This window comes from Eumetopias jubatus, unplaced genomic scaffold (genome assembly GCF_037043125.1).
Source record: "Eumetopias jubatus isolate StellerSeaLion01/CBP00866 unplaced genomic scaffold, mEumJub1_p1.0 scaffold_4, whole genome shotgun sequence".
Taxonomy (NCBI): domain Eukaryota; kingdom Metazoa; phylum Chordata; class Mammalia; order Carnivora; family Otariidae; genus Eumetopias; species Eumetopias jubatus.
The window spans coordinates 100804147-100823592 of NW_028274810.1; the positions used below are offsets into that span (position 1 = coordinate 100804147).

The 19446-nt window shown below is 43.6% G+C and overlaps 1 protein-coding gene and 1 pseudogene across 1 annotated transcript in view; both read right to left on the bottom strand.

Annotated features, from left to right (window-relative positions):
* Positions 1-2345: 2345 nt before the first annotated feature.
* LOC148164568 (uncharacterized) overlaps positions 2346-19446 on the bottom strand; it is a 32747-nt gene continuing 15646 nt past the window's right edge. The window contains exons 3-4 of the mRNA XM_088022865.1: positions 12650-12744; positions 2346-2631 (exon numbers count right to left, since the gene is read on the bottom strand). Of these exons, the coding sequence (XP_087878991.1) occupies positions 2497-2631; positions 12650-12744 (230 nt within the window). The 3' untranslated portion in view covers positions 2346-2496. The remainder of the gene's footprint in view (positions 2632-12649; positions 12745-19446) is intronic.
* LOC114213236 (small ribosomal subunit protein eS4, X isoform-like) lies at positions 7757-8527 on the bottom strand (annotated as a pseudogene).

Here is a 19446-nt window from a genome sequence, read left to right on the forward strand (position 1 = left end):
GCTGAGGTATTTGCTAGATCCAAAGTGAGGCTCTGCTCCCAGGAAAAAGTCTTGCATAGGCAGGGAACAAATATTTGTGTGATGGACCAATTATTATAGATAGCTCTGACATTCTTATCCTTTGTGAATAAATAAAAAGTGTTGAGATTTTGAGTCAAGATGTGGATGAAGGAATCACTGCGCTCTTTTTAATGAGCATCAAAAATCGATTTGTGGAAAAAAAAAATCGATTTGTGTTCCTCCGTAGGGACAGGTTGACGAAGAGGCTATTGGCCAGAATCGCAGTGATGTGGCTAATGTACCCCTAATGCATTTCCTTAGTTCAGGAAACAATCCTTAGACACTAAATGCATTTTATTCTTTGGAATGATTTATTGCATTTATGTGATCCCTTTAGAATTTTTGTTCTTTTGATTGGTTTATTAGAAACATAAAATATTTTGTTATGAAAAATATCTTCTGATATTTTTCCCATTTCTTCAGCGTTCCTTTTTTTATATGAAGGCACTTTTTAAAAAATTGTATCTATATTTATTGAGAAAGATTGCATTCTCAGTTTGAGAATTTTTTTTTTGAAGATTTTCTTTATTTATTTGACAGAGAGAGACACAGCAAGAGAGGGAACACAAGCAGGGGGAGTGGGAGAGGGAGAAGCAGGCTTCCAGTGGAGCAGGGAGCCCGATTCAGGGCTCGATCCCAGGACGCTGGGATCATGACCTGAGCCGAAGGCAGATGCTTAACGACTGAGCCACCCAGGAGCCCCTCAGTTTGAGAATTTAAGAATTACATATTGGGGCGTCTGGGTGGCTCAGTTGGTTGAGCAACTGCCTTTGGCTCGAGCGGGTCTTGGTCTTGGAGTCCTGGGATCGAGTCCCACATCGGGCTCCCTGCTCAGCAGGGAGTCTGCTTCACCCTCTGACCCTCCCCCCTCTCATGCTCTCTCTCTCTCTCAAATAAATAAATATTAAAAAAAAGAATTACATATTAAATTGTCAGATAACTTATTCGATAGTAAAATTAGGCTTACAATTTGATTTTTATTTATTCAGTGCTAGAACATAGCATTAAACTATAGCACATTTTATTTGAATATGCTGTGCTGAAAAATGGAGATGTGTTAGCTAGACGATGACCGATTTTCAACGTACCCTATGCTATGTTTTTCTACTTTAGAAATGAAGGCACTTTTTAGTGTCCATGAATGACAAGGAGATAAAACGTAGATTACTGATTTCTGAGATTTATAATGAAAGGAAGATGATTTTTAAAAACCGGTTTACGGTATTAGGAATGTATGTCATATCTATTGGACGAGCTAGTATTATTTGGAATAAGGAAATGCTGAAGGGTATCTGGTTAAGGCAGTGTGGCATTTATAGTCGCAAGATTCCATGTCCTGAATCAGATCTTCATCAACAAATAATGGTGACGCCAAAATATTTGTGAAATTATTTGTAAATTAGCCAAGTTAACAAGGAGCCAAATAATCCTGTAAAGACTTTGACCTTTGAGTCAAGCACTATTAAATAATGAACTGTAAATAGAGATGACCATAATACACTGATGCATAATGATCACAATGTACGTATCGTCTTAATAGTCTTGGCATCCACCAGAAAACCTATAACTTCTATGACATCGCGAAGAGGCTGTTTTGGACTCAGACCAAAATAATTTAATTAAACTGTGATATTTTACCCGATAAAAACCAAGAGTGAACTACTTTTTATTGCTGCAAGGTATAAACAAGAATACATAAGTAGGGATCTGGGGGGATATGCAATTAAATCCCACTCGGCAGGGGTAGAGGGGAGAGACCTTTGGCCAGGAGCAGTTGCAGCATCTGTGAATTTGAAGGTGAACCAACACGATCTTTGGAAGATAAATTTCCTTTTCCAGAAATGGCCATGACATCTTTTTGTTGCCCCACAAAATATACAAAAATAAACGATGAGTTATTTCCAACATTTGTTCAACTGAAGTTTTTTTTTTTTTTATGTTTTTATGCTGCATATTTTGGTGTTTAGATGAGGAATCAATCTGCTAATTTCTTCTGCTCAGAAGCCTCCAAAAATAATGTGATTTGGGCAAGTGGAGCTAGCTGATTAACGAACATGACCATGCAAAGACAAATAACTGAAGTGTTTGGTTATCATGAAACTGAACTTTAGATAGTTGGAGGAACAATGATAAGATTTTATTTGTCTCAAGTATATATACTTTTGTTTGCTGTTTATTTCCAATTAGAAAAATCTTACTTAGTTACCTAGAGCTGAATTTAGTCCATCAAGATTCATCCAATATATGTCCAAGTATTAAAATATTTAGAATTTTAAACATCACTGTTACAAGGTTTGTATTTATATGAACACTTGGTTGTTCTGGGCCAAACGGGGAGTGAAAGCACGAAGTCTCCGCCTCTGGGTGTGCCCTGCCTGTCCCTACAACCCTGAATTATTCTGTTATTTGATGACTACTGCAGGCAGAGGTCATTCTTCACATGACTTTTTTTAATGAATTCGCTGTTTCATGCACATCTGGTTTCAGGTCATGAGATACTGGCATGAAATGCTCAGGGCTGAGAGAGGTCCCATCCACACATGTGTGGAGAGTCATGCAGAAAGACTTGTCCTGTGGGCAGAAGAGGGAGAAGTAGCTTGATTTCAAAGTCCACACACAGCCGAGAGAGAAAGCCTCTGAGTCAGCATTCCCGGATGACCTTTCCCTCTTGCAGCGGTTTGTAATCTTCAAGTCATGGATCTCCCTCTGAAAACCCGGTGGGTACTATGGCTCCTTCTCCCAAATAAGTGTGTGTGTGTCAGGTGCTCACACACCTCTGCATGCACACACGCACACCCACATTTTCTTTACACCAACCCCAGGAGGTCATGGGCACCCTAGACATCCTTGGCATCACAATCACATCTTGCCTTAGATGTTGGGGAAAGGAGCTTACTCTTGTCTCTTAAAATGTGGGCCATACCCTTTATATCACTTTTTTTTTTCAAGTAGGCTCCCTGCCCAATATGGGGCTTGAATACATGACCCTGAGAACAAGAGTTGTATGATCTACTGATCCAGAGGGCACCCCTAAATCACTTTTTAAAATAAATGAGTGCTGGGGCACCTGGGTGGCTCAGTCAATTAAGCGTCTGCCTTCGGCTCAGGTCATGATCTCAGGGTCCTGGTCAGGTCGGGCTCCCTGCTCAGTGGGCAGTCCACTTCTCCCTCTCCCTCTTCCCCTCCCCCCTGCTCATGCTCTCCCTCACTCTGTCTCTTTCAAATGAATAATCTTAAAATAAAACAAAATAAAATAAAGGACCTGTACTTAATGATGTAACAAAGTCTAGAGCAGTGTCTAGTCTAGACTAACTAGTTGGTTTTGCTCTAGTTACTTGCTTTTGCCCCTCCCCTAAACATTTGTTCGGTGGCTCTGTGGTTCTAGGAACCCCCCACAAGGGAGTCAGGAAGCTGGGACTCTGGCCCAAGACTAAGGGGAGGCTCCTTCCCACCTTTGGGCTGCAGTTTCCTCGTCTGTACAAAAGAAGGGTCAGCAGTTCTCAATGGACCCTTTTTTTGGGGTCTGCGAAGTCAAAAACGTTTCACAACAAACCTTGTTATTTGCCTTAGTCGCTCTCATCCTGTGGCAAGTGCACAGTGGGGTTGGGCAGAGGCTGTGTGATCTGTGATGATGCCATTGTTCGGACAGCATGTGGGTGTGTGCTTGTGTGTTCTTGTGTTTCAAAGACAATGTGATGCACGTCAGAAGGCAAAACCCACCTAAACAAAAGCTCTTTGGTTTATTCTCTTAGTTTCCTTAGCTCTAACAAAGTTACCACAAACTGGGTGGCTTAAGACAATAGAAATTTACTGTCTTATAGTTCTGGGGGCTAGAAGTCCAAAACCGAAGTGTTTGTAGGGTTGCTTCCTTTTTAAAAAAAATTTTTTTTAATCTTTTCAAAAAAAATTTTTTAAAGATTTTATTTATAAGCAGGGGGAACAGCAGACAGAGGGAGTGGCAGAAGCAGTCTCCCCACTGACAGGGAGCCCGATGTGGGACTCAATCCCAGGACCCCGGGATCATGACCTGAGCCAAAGGCAGATGCTTAACTGACTAAGCCACCCAGGTGCCCCTTTAAACATTTGTTTTTAAGAGAAAGGGTATGTGCATGCACGCGAAGGAGAGTAGGGGGGTGCAGAGGGAGAGGGAGAGAAAGAATGAGAAGGAGGCTCCACGCTCAGTGCCGAGTGCCACCCAGGGCTCGATCCTACAACCCCAAGACCATGACCTGAGCCGAAATCAAGAGTTGGACACCCAACCGACAGGGCCACCCAGGCCCAGTTTTATTTTTTTAAAATATTTTATTTTTAAGTAATCTCTACATTCAACATGGGGCTCAAACTCACAACCCCGAAGTCAAGAGTCACAGGCTCCCCTGACTGAGCTAGCCGGTCACCCTAAGGATTACTTCCTTTTGAAGTTTCTGAAGGAGACTGTGTTCCAGGCCTCCCTCCTAGCTCCTGATGGCTGCTAGCCATCCTTGGCATCATCCCTTGGCTTGTAGACGCATCACTCAGATCTCTGTCCCCATCTTCACATAGTCATCTCCCTGAGTCTCTGTGTCTTTATGTGGCTATCTTCTTATGAGGACATCGGTCATGCTGGATTAGGGGCCCACCCTAATGACATTGTCTTAACTCATTACCTCTAAAACAACCTTATTTCCAAACAAGGTCACATTCTAAGCATATCTTTTTTGAGGGACACAATATAACTGAAACAGTAATCAATAATATTTAAGATCTTGGGGCACCAGGGTGGCTCAGTTGGTTTACTGTCTGCCTTCGGCTCAGGTCATGATCCCAGGGTCCTGGGATTCAGCCCCGCATTGGGCTCCCTGCTCAGCGGACAGCCTGCTTCTCCCTCTCCCTCGGCCCCTCCCCCTCACTTATGTGCACGCTCTCTCTCAAATAAATAAGATCCTTCTTTCTTTCTTCTTTTTCTTTCTTCCTTCCTTTCTTTCTTTCTTTCTTTCTTTCTTTCTTTCTTTCTTTCTTTCTTTCTTTCTTTCTTTCTTTCTTTCTTTCTTTCTTTCTTTCTTTTTCTTTCTTTCTCAGAGAGAGAGAGACAGAGAGAGAGGGAACACAAGCGGGGGGAGTGGGAGAGGGAGAAGCAGGCTTCCCGAGGAGCAGGGAGCTCGATGTGGGACTCGATCCCAGGACCCTGGGATCATGACCTGAGCCGAAGGCAGACGCTTAACTGACTGAGCCACCCAGGCGCCCCTAAATAAAATCTTTTTTTTAAAAAAAGAATAATCCTTAAGACCTTGAGACTGAAGAGTCTGACTAGATGATTTCAAGGGTTCTACCCTGATGAAACATTTTAAGATTCTAAGGTAAATTTTAATGGATTCGGACTTGGCTTCTGTTAACCTTGTATTTTTCTCACCTTCGGGTTTCTTGATATTTTTATCTTCACCCTAAGGGGCTAGGACAGCACTAATGGCCTTGGTGGAATGGGACAACTGCTGTATCATTTTTTGGTTATTTCCATGAATACCATGCTACTGATTTACAGATGCTTATATTTATCTTCTAGCGATCAAAATATCAGTGTCTTTTTAAAAAGATTTTGTTACCGGGCGCCTGGGTGGCTCAGATGGTTAAGCGTCTGCCTTCAGCTCAGGTCATGATCCCAGGGTCCTGGGATCGAGTCCCGCATCGGGCTCCCTGCTCCTTGGGAGCCTGCTTCTCCCTCTGCTTCTCTCTCTCTCTCTCTCTCTGTCTGTCATGAATAAATAAAATCTTAAAAAAAAAAATAAAAAATAAAAAAAAAGATTTTGTTACCTTATTTAGAGAGAGAGAGAGAGAAGAAGCATGTGCAGCGGGGGAGGGGAGAGAGGCAGAGGAAGAAGCAGACTCCCAACTGAGCAGGGAGTCTGACGCGGGGCTCCATCCCAGGATCCCATGATCACGACCCAAGCTGAAGGCAGATGCTCAACCGACTAAACCACCTAGGGTGCCCCCCAAATATCAGTTTAAAAAAATGTGATATAAACTGAAGATTTTTGTTTTTGTTTTTGTTTTAAACTGAAGGTATTGATTGTCAACAGTCCATCCGGGGTCATTGGAAGCAATGACACCAGGAACACCTGGGTGGCTCAGTTGGTTAAGCATCCAACACTTTTTTTTTTTTTTTTTTTAAGACAGGGAGCGTGACAGGGAGGGAGGGGTGGAGGGAAGGAAAGAGAGAATCTTAGGCAGGCTCCATGCCCAGCACCGAGCCCGATGTGGGGCTTGATCTCATAACCCTGAGATCATGACCTGAGCTGAAATCAAGAGTCAGATGCTCACCAACTGAGCCACCCAGATGCCCCAAGTGTCCAACTCTTGATCCCAGCTCAGGTCTTAATTCAGGGTTGTGAGTTTAAGCCTCCCCGCCCCCCATCCCCCCCAAAAGGAAGTAATGACACCAGAGTCTTTTGAAGGCAGATGAAAAAATTTTGTGCACACTGAACAGGTGTACATTTCAGAGAGTTGTTCCTAAATCTTAAACCCCACTCAGTTCAGCTTTGAGAATATAAGATTCTATGGAAAACAAATGGAACCTTTGTTTACCAAGTAAAGGGCACTTGTCACTTCTTTACTGTTGCTAGCTTTACTCTGCTGGTGGAAAAAAAAAATCTTTCTAAGTTGAGTGCCAGGGATGTGTCTTAAAATGCATGGTAGAAGGGGCGCCTGGTTGGCTCAGTCAGTAGAGCATGTGACTCTTGATTTTGGGGTCATGAGTTCAAGCCCCACATTGGATGTAGAGCTTACTTAAAAAGAAAAAATATGGCAAAGAAAGAGAAAGTGGCTTTTTGTAATTTTATAAGGATACTTGACTATTATTTTTTTAAGATTTTATTTTTAAGTAATCCCTACACCCAAAGTGGGGCTTGAACTCATAAACCCGAGATCAAGAGTCGCATGTTCCACTGAGTCACCCGGGTGCCCCCCTGGCTACTATTTTTCTTAACACTTTTAAAAACTCTTCCTTAACAAGCTAAGTACAGAACATAATAGACAAATAGAGTTTTTAAATGTTCTTTTTTCATACTGGCTTTAGATTTTTTTAAGATATTTTTTAAGGAAATAAAATATTACAAACACAGCCAAGATGCTTCTCATTCCACAGTCCTGCCCCCTTCCCTAGACATAACCCATCTTAAAGCTAGTTTGACTCTTTACAGTGACTTTTTGTATTTGGACTATCTATACATGTACCCATATAATACATATGGCATTGTATAATATGTTTTTATAATTCATATAAATGGTGTCTTTCTATAAATGTCTTTTCGCAAATTGTCTTTTTCCTTCAGCATCACACTCCTTAGTTTTGTTTTGTTTTGTCTTGGTATCACTACATGTAAATCATTTTACATTCACTCATTATTCCTTCTTGAATGCTCTTCCTTTCTTTGTGGATCTGAGTTCTGACCAATGTCATTTCTCTATGAAGAATTTATTTTAAAGCTTTTTAGAAAGAATGTCTACTGGCAAAAAATTCCCTCAATTTTTGTTTGAGAAATTCTTTCTCTCTCCTTGACTTTTGAAGGATAATGTCACTGGGTACAGAGTTCTACCTTAGTGGGGTTTTTTTCGTTTCAACACTTTCAGTACAGCATTATAGCACTTCATACTTTTTTTTTTCCTGTGCTGTATGATTTTTAATTAAGTATAAAGACTCCGATCACGTCACCTAGAGACCATTTTACCCACTGCTCTGTTTGGCCACCAGTCTCTTGTCTCTCTTTAGCAATGATGAGGTGGATACCCTTTCCACAGGGAAGAGAAATCCATGGTTTGTTGGCTTTACCAGTAACAAAAATGTTGGAGAGTCGGGTGGCAAGGCTGTTGCCATTAGCATCTTCCATGGGAATGACATCAAAAGAACCAGGGTGTCTCTCTCTGTTGGTGATCACACCACATCTTCCCAGGTTAGCAACTCTGGTTACCATACACAGATTACCAGGGTCAAACTTGATGAAATCAGTAATCTTTCTAGTCTCCAGATCAATCTGAATGGTGTCATTCGTCTTGACGAGGGGATCAGGAGAGCGGGTGGTGCGTGCATCATGGGTCACCAGATGAGGATTCCTTTTGTTCTCACAAAGTTCTTTCTCACTTTGTACAACTTATAGTTGGCCTCCTCAGGTGTAATCTGATGAGCAGCCAAGCGACCCTTGGTGTCATAGATCAGATGGAAATCCTCCCCAGTCTTGTCAATGCTGATGACACCCATAAAACCAGCAGGGTAGGTTATATCAGTTGGGGCCTTGCCATCAATCTCAATAAAAGGTTGGATACAAATCTTCTTTACTTCATCTCCTGTGAGGGCCTACTTAAGTCTGTTCCTTAGGAAAACGATGAGAGGGAGATATTCTCTCAGTGTATGGGGACCAGTAGATGGATAAGGGGCAAACACACCTGTCAGTTTATCCAGCATGCAATGCTTGGGACCTGCTATACGCTTCAGATGCTTCTTGGGAACATAAGCATGGCTATGCTAGGCCTGAAAAGAGCTTATTCCATCCTTTTCTTGCCAGCCTGGTTCCCAAAGGAAAACTATGTAATTCTTTCCTTGCTCCTCCACAGATAAGGTCTTTTTCTCTGGCTTCTTTAAAAAAATTTTTTTTTTGGTCTATGATTTTCTGCAGTTGGAATATGATATGCATAGGTGTAGATTATGAGGTCTTGGTCCTTTAGTAAAAGTCTCTACCTGTGGGCCATGACTGACCAGGGCTTCTCAGCTCCCTTACCCCTGCAGGTGAGGCAGGAAGGCTCCAGGGGGCTGCAGTTGCATATTTCCCTTCCCCTGGGTCCATTAGGCTCTGGTGAAATAGCTTCTTTTGAGGGCAGGGTTTGTTAAAAGCAACAGAGTACTTGGGTTGTATTCCAAAATGGCCCCCTTTCCCCTTCCCCTGCTGGAAGCATGAAGGGGTTTTTCTCTGGATCCTTACTGTAGAGTCTGGAAGGGCTCCTAGAGGGAAAACTCAGACGTGTGAGGGGCCCCCTGGAGTTTTTAACTTTCAAACTTGTCCACACTGAGCCTCCAGCAATGTGTCGACCACAGTACCTTCCCAGGTACTGGTTCCTGTGGAGGTTTCTGCTCAGGTAAGTTGTGATTGTCTGTACCTACCTGTCTATCACTCCTAATTTGGGGTCAGCCAGTTTGCCCTGTGACCTCAGTTCTCTGATGGATCTAAGAATAATTGTTCATTTTCAGTTTGTTCAGCTTTTTTCTTGCTTTGTGAATGAAAGTGACTTCCAGTCTCCTCGCATGCTGGACTGGAGACAGGAAGTCAAAACACATCAAATGAATTCATTTTAACTGCTTCATGATGTTCCTTTGTATGTGACAATTATGTATCTATCAAGTATCTTGCTGATGGAAATTTCAATTGTTTCCAACTCTTTTTCTATTATAAATAATGCTGTTACGAGCATCTTTTTGCACATCTCTTTGGACACAGGTGGATGAGTTTCTCCAAGGTAAATACTGGGAAGTGAAATTGTCGAATTGTAATAATTCACGCTTATCTTGGGCTTGACTACAGAGTGCCAAACTGCTCTCCAAAGTGGTTGTACCAACGTGCACTCTGGGGCAGTGCAGGAGATTTCCCCTCACTAAATCCTCATCAGGGCTGACCGTTGTCAGACGTGAACATTTTATCATCTGACAGGCATGAAACAATATTTTGGGGGTTTTTTTTGGTATTTTTCTGACCACTAGGGAGGTTCACTCATTGAAGCAAATATTCTTGAGCCCCTATCTTATGCAGATCCCAATCTGGGCTTGGCTTGTGGGGGTACATCCGTGAACAAAGACAAAGCATCTGTGTTCGCTGCCCTCATGGAAGTTTTTGTTCAGGTGTGTATGTAGAGTGGGGTGAGGATTAGGAATGGAAAAGGGGTGGATTATGATTTTAAATAAACTGGTCGGGGGAGGAGGTAAGGGGATTATCATGCAGATAACTGAAGGCAGAGCCATGCAGGCAGAGGAATAGGCTCTCAGATGCAACGGTACCTGGGAGAGAACAGGAGGAGGTGAGGTCAGAGGTGAGGGCAGGGGCTGCTAATGCCGAGCTTCATAGGCCATTGTAAGGACTTTGCTTTCATTTTTTATTTTTTAAAAAACTTATTTATTTGAGAGAGAGAGAGAAAGAGCACGAGTGGGGGGAGGGGCAGATAAAGAGGGAGACAAGCAGACTCCCCACTGAGCATGGAGCCTGATGTGGGGCTGGATCCCAGGATCCTGAGATCATGACCTGAGCTGAAACCCAGAGTTGGACGCCTAACCGACTGAGCCACCTAGGCACCCCTAGGACTTTGCTTTTATTTTGAGCCCTGCTGGGAGCCTATGATGTTCAGGAGCTCACTGAATATGTCCAGCTCCTGGCCCTCAGAATGGAGCGGGATGACACTCTTTGGCTGTCTTAAGTATGTATCAGTCCATGTGACCAGTTCTGACCACTGAGTCTGGAGAATTCACTTTGGGAGCATTTAATTACCAGTGATAATCTTCTAGAGCTTTTTGCTCCTCTGTCAAGGTGACCAGAAACATTCAAGAGAGTGTTCTGAGGTATAAGCCCAAATCTCTGATCAGTGGTGGTGATAAGCAGCTCCCTGCTGTTGTCTGAGGTGGACGTGGCACATGAGAAAGAAATGATCACAATTTTAAATCACTGAAATGATGGGGTTATTCGCCACCACATCAAAACCTAGGTCATCTTGACTGATACATAGTCATTGTCATATTATGAGATGTACCGTAGCATAATCTAAACTACATTTTATTTTATTTATTTAAAGATTTTATTTATTTATTTGACAGAGAGAGACACAGCGAGGGAGGAAACACAAGCAGGGGGAGTGGGAGAGAGAGAAGCAGGCTTCCTGCGGAGCAGGGAGCCCGATGCGGGGCTCAATCCCAGGACCCTGGATCATGACCTGAGCCGAAGGCAGACGCTTAATGACTGAACCACCCAGGCGCCCCCTAAACTACATTTTAAAAGAATCACTGCTACCATATTGAGAAGAGACTATGTAGAGAGTCAGGCAATTAAAAGGCTATTACTATCATCCAGGCAAGGGATGAGAGTGACTTGAACTACAATGGTAGTGGTGGAGGTGGTGAGAAGCAGTCTGCCCTAGGACATTGTTTGAAGGCAGGGCCAACAGGACTTTTCTGATGGATTGAATGTGGATATGAGAGACTGAAAGCTTTTATATTTTTTTAAATTTAATTTTATTATGTTATGTTAATCACTATACATTACATCATTAGTTTTTTTTTTTTTTAAGATTTTATTTATTTATTTGAGAGAGAGAATGGTAGAGAGAGAGAACATGAGAGGGAAGAAGGTCAGAGGGAGAAGCAGACTCTCTGCCGAGCAGGGAGCCCGATGCGGGACTTGATCCCGGGACTCCAGGATCATGACCTGAGCCGAAGGCAGTCGCTTAACCAACTGAGCCACCCAGGCGCCCACATCATTAGTTTTTGATGTAGTGTTCCATGATTCATTATTTGCCTATAACACCCAGTGCTCCATTCAATACGTGCCCTCTTTAATAGCCATCACCAGGCTAACCCATCCCTCCACCCCCCTCCCCTCTAGAACCCTCAGTTTGTTTCTCAGAGTCCATAGTCTCTCATGGTTCGTCTCCCCCTCCGATTTCCCCCCCTTCATTTTTCCCTACCTACTATCTTCTTTTTTTTTTTTTTTAACACATAATGTATTATTTGTTTCAGAGGTACAGGTCTGTGATTCAGCAGTCTTACACAATTCACAGCGCTCACCATAGCACATACCCTCCCCAATGTCCATCACCCAGCCACCCCATCCCTCCCAGCCCCCACCACTCCAGCAACCCTCAGTTTGTTTCCTGAGATTAAGAATTCCTCATATCAGTGAGATCATATGATACCTGTCTTTCTCTGATTGACTTCTTTCGCTTAGCATAATACCCTCTAGTTCCATCCACGTCGTTGCAAATGGCAAGATCTCTTTCTTTTTTTGATGGCTGCATAATATTCCATTGTGTATATACACCACATCTTCTTTATCCATTCATCTGTTGATGGACATCTTGGCTCTTTCCATAGTCTGGCTATCGTGGACATTGCTGCTATAAACATCGGGGTGCACATACCCCTTTGGATCCCTACATTTGTATCTTTGCAGATTACTTAGCCCAGCCCCCGGTAAGGGCAGGGCAATTCCACCTCAGACAAAGAAGACTGAAAGGTTTTAATCTGAGCAACTGGAAGGATGGTGTTGCTATTGACTGAGATGGGGAAGACCTGGGGTGGGGCAGGTATTTAGTTTTGGGCATGTTAAATTTAAGATAACTTAGACATCCAAGGGGAGATGTTGAGCTGGCCATTGGCCATATGAGTCTGAAGTTCAGGAGGGAGGTCTGGGTTGGAGATGTACACATGAGAGTGATCAGCAATTGGGTGGTCTTTGAAGCCATGGCAGTGAATGATATCAACAGGGGACTGAATGTAGGTACAGAGAAGATCAAGGACTGAGCCCAGGGGCTCCAACATTCAGAGGCTGGGGAGAAGAGAAGTCATTGAAAGACACTGAGAAAGACTCACCTGTGAGGTGAAGGGAAACCAGGAGGATGGAGTGTCTTGATGGCCCAGTAGAAAGAGTCTGTCAGGTAAGAGGTGGTCATCAGTTGTATCGAATGCTGCCAATAGATCAAGAAAGTGGAAGACTGAGAACTGACTCTTCTTTTTAGCAACATGGAGCTCCCTGGTGACGTCCGTAGGACAAGTTTTAGTGGAAAGGTTGAGTCAAAGTGAGATTGGAATGGATTGAAAGAGAAGGGTAAAAAATTGGAGATAGCAAGTGTAGACCATTTTTTTGAAGATGTTTTGCTGCAAAAGGGAGCAAAAATTTGGGGAAGTAGGTAACAGGTAAAGTGTAGTCAACAAAAGGCTTAAGGTCAGAGAAAAAAACATGTTACTTGTATTCCAATAGGAGTGATCCAGCGGATGGTAAAAAAAAATGATGTAACAGAGAGAGGGGAGAAATGCTGAGTGATATTCATGAGTAATGGCGGGGGGGGGTGTCCAAAAGTGGAGGGCTAGGCTTCCATAGGACCATTGGTGATGCATCTGTAATAGCAGGCAGGAAGCCAGAGGGTGGGGTTCAGAGATGGATAGATAGATGTGGGGAGTGGGCAGTCTGCTGATCACTTCAATACCCACGGTGACCTCGGAAAGAAGGGAGGGGGTGTTGGAGGTTTGAGGAGACAGGAACGGATGTGAGATTACTGGCTGGAGCACTGGGGGAGAAATGAGCCTGGGTGAGTATCCTATGATTGCCAAGGGCATTAAGAGTCCACTTGAGGTTTGTGGTCATGAACTTATTTGCTTGTTTATTTAAGATTTTATTTATTTGCAGAGAGAGAGTGAGCACAAGCAGGGGGAGCTGCAGGCAGAGCAGGCAGAGGGAGAAGCAGGCTCCCCACTGAGCAGGGAGCCCGATGTGGGATTTGATCCCAGGACCCTGGGATCATGACCTGAGCCAAAGGCAGACACCTCACCGACTGAGCCACCCGGGCGCCCCTGTGGTCATGAATTTAAAATGAAACCAGGCAGTGTGATGCCAAACTCATTTGGCTGGGCAGGTGCAGGTGCCGAGTAGGCAGCATGTTGGAATTATCACCAGGGCTGTGGTTTGGCTCAGGGAATATTAGGAAGTGAGGGGGCAAGCTGCTGAGGGTGTGTGCAAGGCAGAGGGTACAGTGCTTGACCACTGGATGCAAACAGACCCAGAGGAGGGGGGGGGGGGGGGGTATCGAGTCCCTGGGGATTTGGGATTAGGACCAACTCAGATTTGTTTTAGGAAGACAAGAATCTGAATTCTTCACAAACACAGATACACACCATTGTTTATGGTCTATATACACATGTTCTCAGAAAATACTTAAAAGGAAAAGCCTGTAGCTTTGTCTACTTCCTATTGGTCTATTTTAATCTGCATTAACTAATATAAACATTATAGGACAAAGAACTTACTGTAAATGAGAACGCAAAAATTGATTTGACAATATTTTAGTGAGTTTAAGTAGTTTCTTTCCCCAAAGTCCTATAATCAATGTCATTCAAAAGTTTTCAAAGATTTACACCTGACAGTGGTCAATGCCGAAGCTCAGATCTGTTAGATACTCATATTGGCTCTAAGTGAACTCAATCTTACCTTGAGTTACGCAGCGTCGACAGTCCACCCTGAGGGCTTTATATGCATTCTTCTTTTTTTTTAAGATTTAATTTATTTATGAGAGAGAGAGAGAGTGAGAGACAGCATGAACAGGGGAGAGGGGCAGAGGGAGAAGCAGACTCCCCGCTGAGCAGGGAGCCCGATGCGGGGCTCGATCCCAGGACTCTGGGATCATGACCTGAGCCAAAGGCAGACGCTTAACTGAGCCACCCAGACACCCCTCTATGCATTCTTTAATCCCCACCACACCCCTTCATTGTGATTCAACAAATATGCCTGTCCTTGCGAAGCTTACATTCTAGCAGGCTGTAACAATAGGTAGACAAATAAGGAAGTGAGCAAATAATCTAGTTTGTCTCAATCCTCTTTACCAGTGACCATGAGCACTGAATCCAAGGGCCTGGGGCTGTCAACTTTCTCCTAAAATGCAATTAATAATAAACTCTCAATCAAATCATTGTTAGGGCCAAAAAGGCCACTGAGGCTAAGTAGTTATTTTTTGTTCTGCTATATTAATCTGCTAATTAATTAATTTAAGCAGCTTAAAGTGTTAAGGCAAAAGAAATGGGCAAGTCCCAAATGCAGTGACCACAGACGGTTTATACAGGTCATCACTGAGTTAACAAACGGGCAGGTCCCCCTAGAGTTAAGGACGCTTACCCCCAATGTGACCATATTTAGAGATAGAGCCTTTAACAGAAGTGATTCAGGTAAAGTGAGGTCTCAAGGATGGGAGCCTAATCCAACAGGACTGGTGTCCTTATAAGAAGAGGAGGTGACACCAGGGATGGGCACACACACAGAGAAGGCCATGTGAGGACCCAGCGAGAAGGCAGCCACCCACAAGCCAAGGGGACAGACCTCAAGAGAAACCAGCCCTGCCGGCACCTTAATCTCAGACTTCCAGCCTCTAAGACTATGAGAAAATAAGTTTCTGTTGTTACGCCATCTGGTCTGTGGTATTTTGTATGTCAGCCCTAGCAAATTAATATAAGGACATTGTGTTAACTGAAATAAGCCAGTCACAAAAAGGCAAATACTGTTTGATTTCCCTTGTATAAGGTACCTAGAGTGGTCAAATTCACAGAAACAAGAAAGTGGAATAGTAGTTGCCAGGGGCTGGGGGAGAGCAAGGTGGGGAACTGTTGTTCAATGGCTACAGAGTTCTAATTTTGTGAGATTGCAGCTTGCAGATGGAGGTTGGTTGCACAACACCGTGCCTATACTTACCAGTATTGAGTTGTGCACTTGAAAATCATTAAAAAGGTAAATTTTATGTTGTGTGTGTTTGACCACAATTAAAACACACACACACACACACAACATGCACATGGATACACACACACAAAAGAAGCAGTTAGAAGGATCATCTATGTGTGTATTGAAACGGCCAAGAATCTTCATGAGAGACTGAACATCGTTTCGTGTTTATTGGACATACAGATTCTTCTGCTGATTGTCTGTTCTTATCCTTCCCCTACTTTTCTGTTGGGTTATTCATCTTTCTCGAATAGATTTATAAGATTTTTTTTTAAGATTTTATTTATTTGAGAGAGAGAGAGAGCGCACAATCAGGGGGAGTGGCAGAGGGAGAGGGAGAAGCGGGCTCCCTGCGGGGCTTGACCCCAGGACCCTGGGATCATGACCTGACTGCAAGGCAGACAGATGGTTAACCAGCTGAGCCACCCAGGTGCCCCGAATTTATAAGCTTTCTTGATATATTCTTATCACTAATCCTGTCATGGTTATAGGAATTACAATGATTGTTCCCCCAATGCGAGATTTCCACTTATTTTAATGTAAATGACCATGTCTTTAATATTATTTTAGTCAAATGTGTCCTTGTCCAGTTTGTGCTTTTTAGGTCTTGTTCAACAACTTCTCATATATTTTATTCTAAAATTTGTGCAGTTTGGCGATGCATACTGAGTCTTTAACCCATATTATTTGATTTCTGTATTGGGTTTGGTAGTGCATTTTCATGAGTATATTATTGGGGGCTTCTAAAAGAAGTTTAAGATTTATTTTGGTTTATTTGAGAGAGAGAGGGAACGTGCGTGAGTGCAAGCAGGAGGAGGGGCAGAGGGACAGGGGGAGAGAGAATCTCAAGCAGACTCCACACTGAGCGTGGACCCCATCTCACAACCCCGAGACCATGACCTGAGCCGAAATCAAGAGTCAGATGCCCAACCGACTGCGCCACCCAGGCACCCCTAAAGGTAACTATTTTTAAATGTATTGAAATACTTAATTGCTAAGGTTCAGTTTTACTGAATTGTTAATTTTTTTGACACAAGCCATTCCAAAGGACACCATCCATGTTAGGCACATCCAGAATGCTGCCAACACCATGGACCCGTTTAAAGGGAGGCTGCTCAGCCAGAGTTCCTGAGGAAGCAGCAGCTCTGAGCCTCGGGGCTTGGCTGCACAGTGCGAGGGACACCCTTCACCCCTTTGCTGCTGCGTGCACCCACAGGGCGCCAGGGACCAGGACAGGGCTGGGCCTTCAAGAATGAACTGGGCCAAGTAGGTTTGCCAGAGGCTACAGGGAAGCCACAGTCAGGAAGGAGCTGAGATGATGAGAAAGCAGATACAGGGCGCCTGGGTGGCTCAGTTGGTTAAGCGACTGCCTTCGGCTCAGGTCATGATCCTGGAGTCCCAGGATCGAGTCCCGCATCAGGCTCCCTGCTCGGCGGGGAGTCTGCTTCTCCCTCTGACCCTCCTCACTCTCATGTGCTGTCTCTCTCATTCTCTCTCTTTCAAATAAATAAATAAATAAATCTTAAAAAAAAAAAAAGAATAAGAAAGCAGATACTGTGAAGAGAAGAGAAGCTACACGGTGAAGGGTGAGGAAGCCGGCAGGCGGAAGAGAGGATGGGGTCAGTGATAATGTCCTGGGGCCTGCAACCTTTGTGTGGCCCCGCTTCTAGACCCAGAGCTCCTGATGTCACTCGGTTCAGCTTTGCCTGGGTTCCCATCTCCTGTTACTTAACATGCTGCGTGAGTCTCTGTTTCTTACAACGCAAAGAACAGAGCTAAAATGCTCTTTATAAAAAAGTTAATAGGCTTTTTCAGAGTAGTTTTAGGTTCACAGCAAACTTGAGCAGGAAGTGCAGAGTTCCTATATAGCCATACCCCTCCCCCCCACTCCAGTCTTCTTTCATTAACAACTTGCATTAGTGTGGTCCATTTGCTTAACTGGTGAACCAATATCAAGATATTATTTATTAACTAAAGTACATAGTTTATAGTAGGGTTTATTCACTTTGTGTTTTATAGATTCTGTGGGTTTTAGCAAATGCATAGTGGCATGTATCCATCCTGATAAAATCATACTGAATAGTTTCACTGCCCTAAAAATCCCCTGAATTCTGCCTGTTTAGCCTTGTCTTTCCCCCATCCCTGGCAACCACTGATCTTTCTACTTCTTATTCTAGAATGTCTTTCCCAGACATAGTTTTGCCTTTTCCAGAATGTCGTACTGTTGGAAGCACACAGTAAACTTTTTTGGATTGGTTTCTTTCACTCAGTAACACCTGTACGGTTCCCCCATGCCTTTTCATGGCTTGATAGCTTAGTTCGTTTTAGCGTTGAATAATATTCCACTGAATGGATGCAACATAGCTTGTTTATCCATTCACCTATTGAAGGATATTCTGGATGCTTTCAAGTTAAAATGCTCTTTTCAAGATTAAAGAGAGGAATTATTCTGGAAGTTGGGGTATTAGAAGGAGACATTTGGGGTTGATATTTGAAATTAAGATGTCTTAAGTGGGGGCACCTGGGTGGCTCAGTCGGTTAAGTGTCTGCCTTTGGCTCAGGTCATGATCTCAGGGTCCTGGGATCAAGCCCCACGTCGGGCTCCCAGCTCAGCGGGGAGTCTGCTTCTCCCTTTCACTCTCCTGTGGCTCTCTCTCTCTCAAATAAATAAATAAAATGTTAAAAAAAAAGATGTCTTAAGTGTTGAATGAAAAGGAGGGAGGCATTAAATTGAGTCCCCCAGACATTTCCTCCATAGGCACCGAAGCTTGGATAGCAGAGGGCGAATTTTGTTGTTTCCTCTGTTTTACAGAGTTTCTTGCCTGTTTGTTCTGTTTGTAAATATGCCTTAGATTGAAGAAATGCATTTTGGTGGCAAATAGCACCTGCTTCATCAATGTTTAAGATTAAATTCTGGGGGCGCCTGGGTGGCTCAGTCGGTTGAGTGTCCGACTCTTGATTTCGGCTTAGGTCATAGTCTCTGGGTCACAGGATCAGGCCCCATGTCAGGCTCTGCCCTCAGCGCAGAGTCTGTTTGTCCCTCTCCCTATGCTCTTCCCCCCACTCATGCTGTCTCAAATAAATAAATACAATATTTTTTAAAAGATTAAATTCTGGATTCCCAAATAAAAATGTTAGAATCTGAAACTGATTTCCTATGGACTCTCCCTTCTGAGGGCCCCTTTGTGATCAAGTCCAGTCTTCTTTGTTTACCAGTTAGACAAAATAGGGCTTGTGGATAATTTTTAACTCCCCATTACCATGCCCTTATTCTCACTAGAAAACTCTATCTTTCCTCCAAGGTAAATCTAAGTAATTTACCAAAGATGAGGAAGAAATGTTTATCTTGAAATGCAGCTTCCCCCAGGGTGGAATTCGCTGGCTCTCTGGTTCGCTTGGTTAACAGCGGACAGCTGTTTATAACAGGAACTGTGGAATAGCACGTCTCAGTGAGATGGCAGGCAGACAAAGGAGGCGGACTGCGAACAATCAAACTTGGAATTGGGCCAGGACAATGAAAATCAGCATTTCCTCCCCTTAATTCTTTCGCGCAGCCCTATGAGACTCTTCAATGACCACATGTGGTCAGAAGTCAGATGTTGGGTTTAGATCTTATCCAGAAGCACCCATTGCCCTCAGACAGCAGGCTGTGGCATTGGCTGGCTAAGTGTGACTCAGAGAAGAGCGTCGTTCCACTGGACCTGATGTGGTTCAGTGGAGCAGGGTTGCCTTGAGATCTATCTGTAGGTGTGCCGGTATACAGACCCACTTCTCCTTTGGTTGAAAGAAAATTCATCGGAGCCTGGAGTTGAATGGAGAACCTTAACTGCTCTCCACAGTCGGTCACGTCCACATAAAGGAAAGGGGCTACGAGTTTTGGAAAGCGGTTTCCCTTTTGTACATG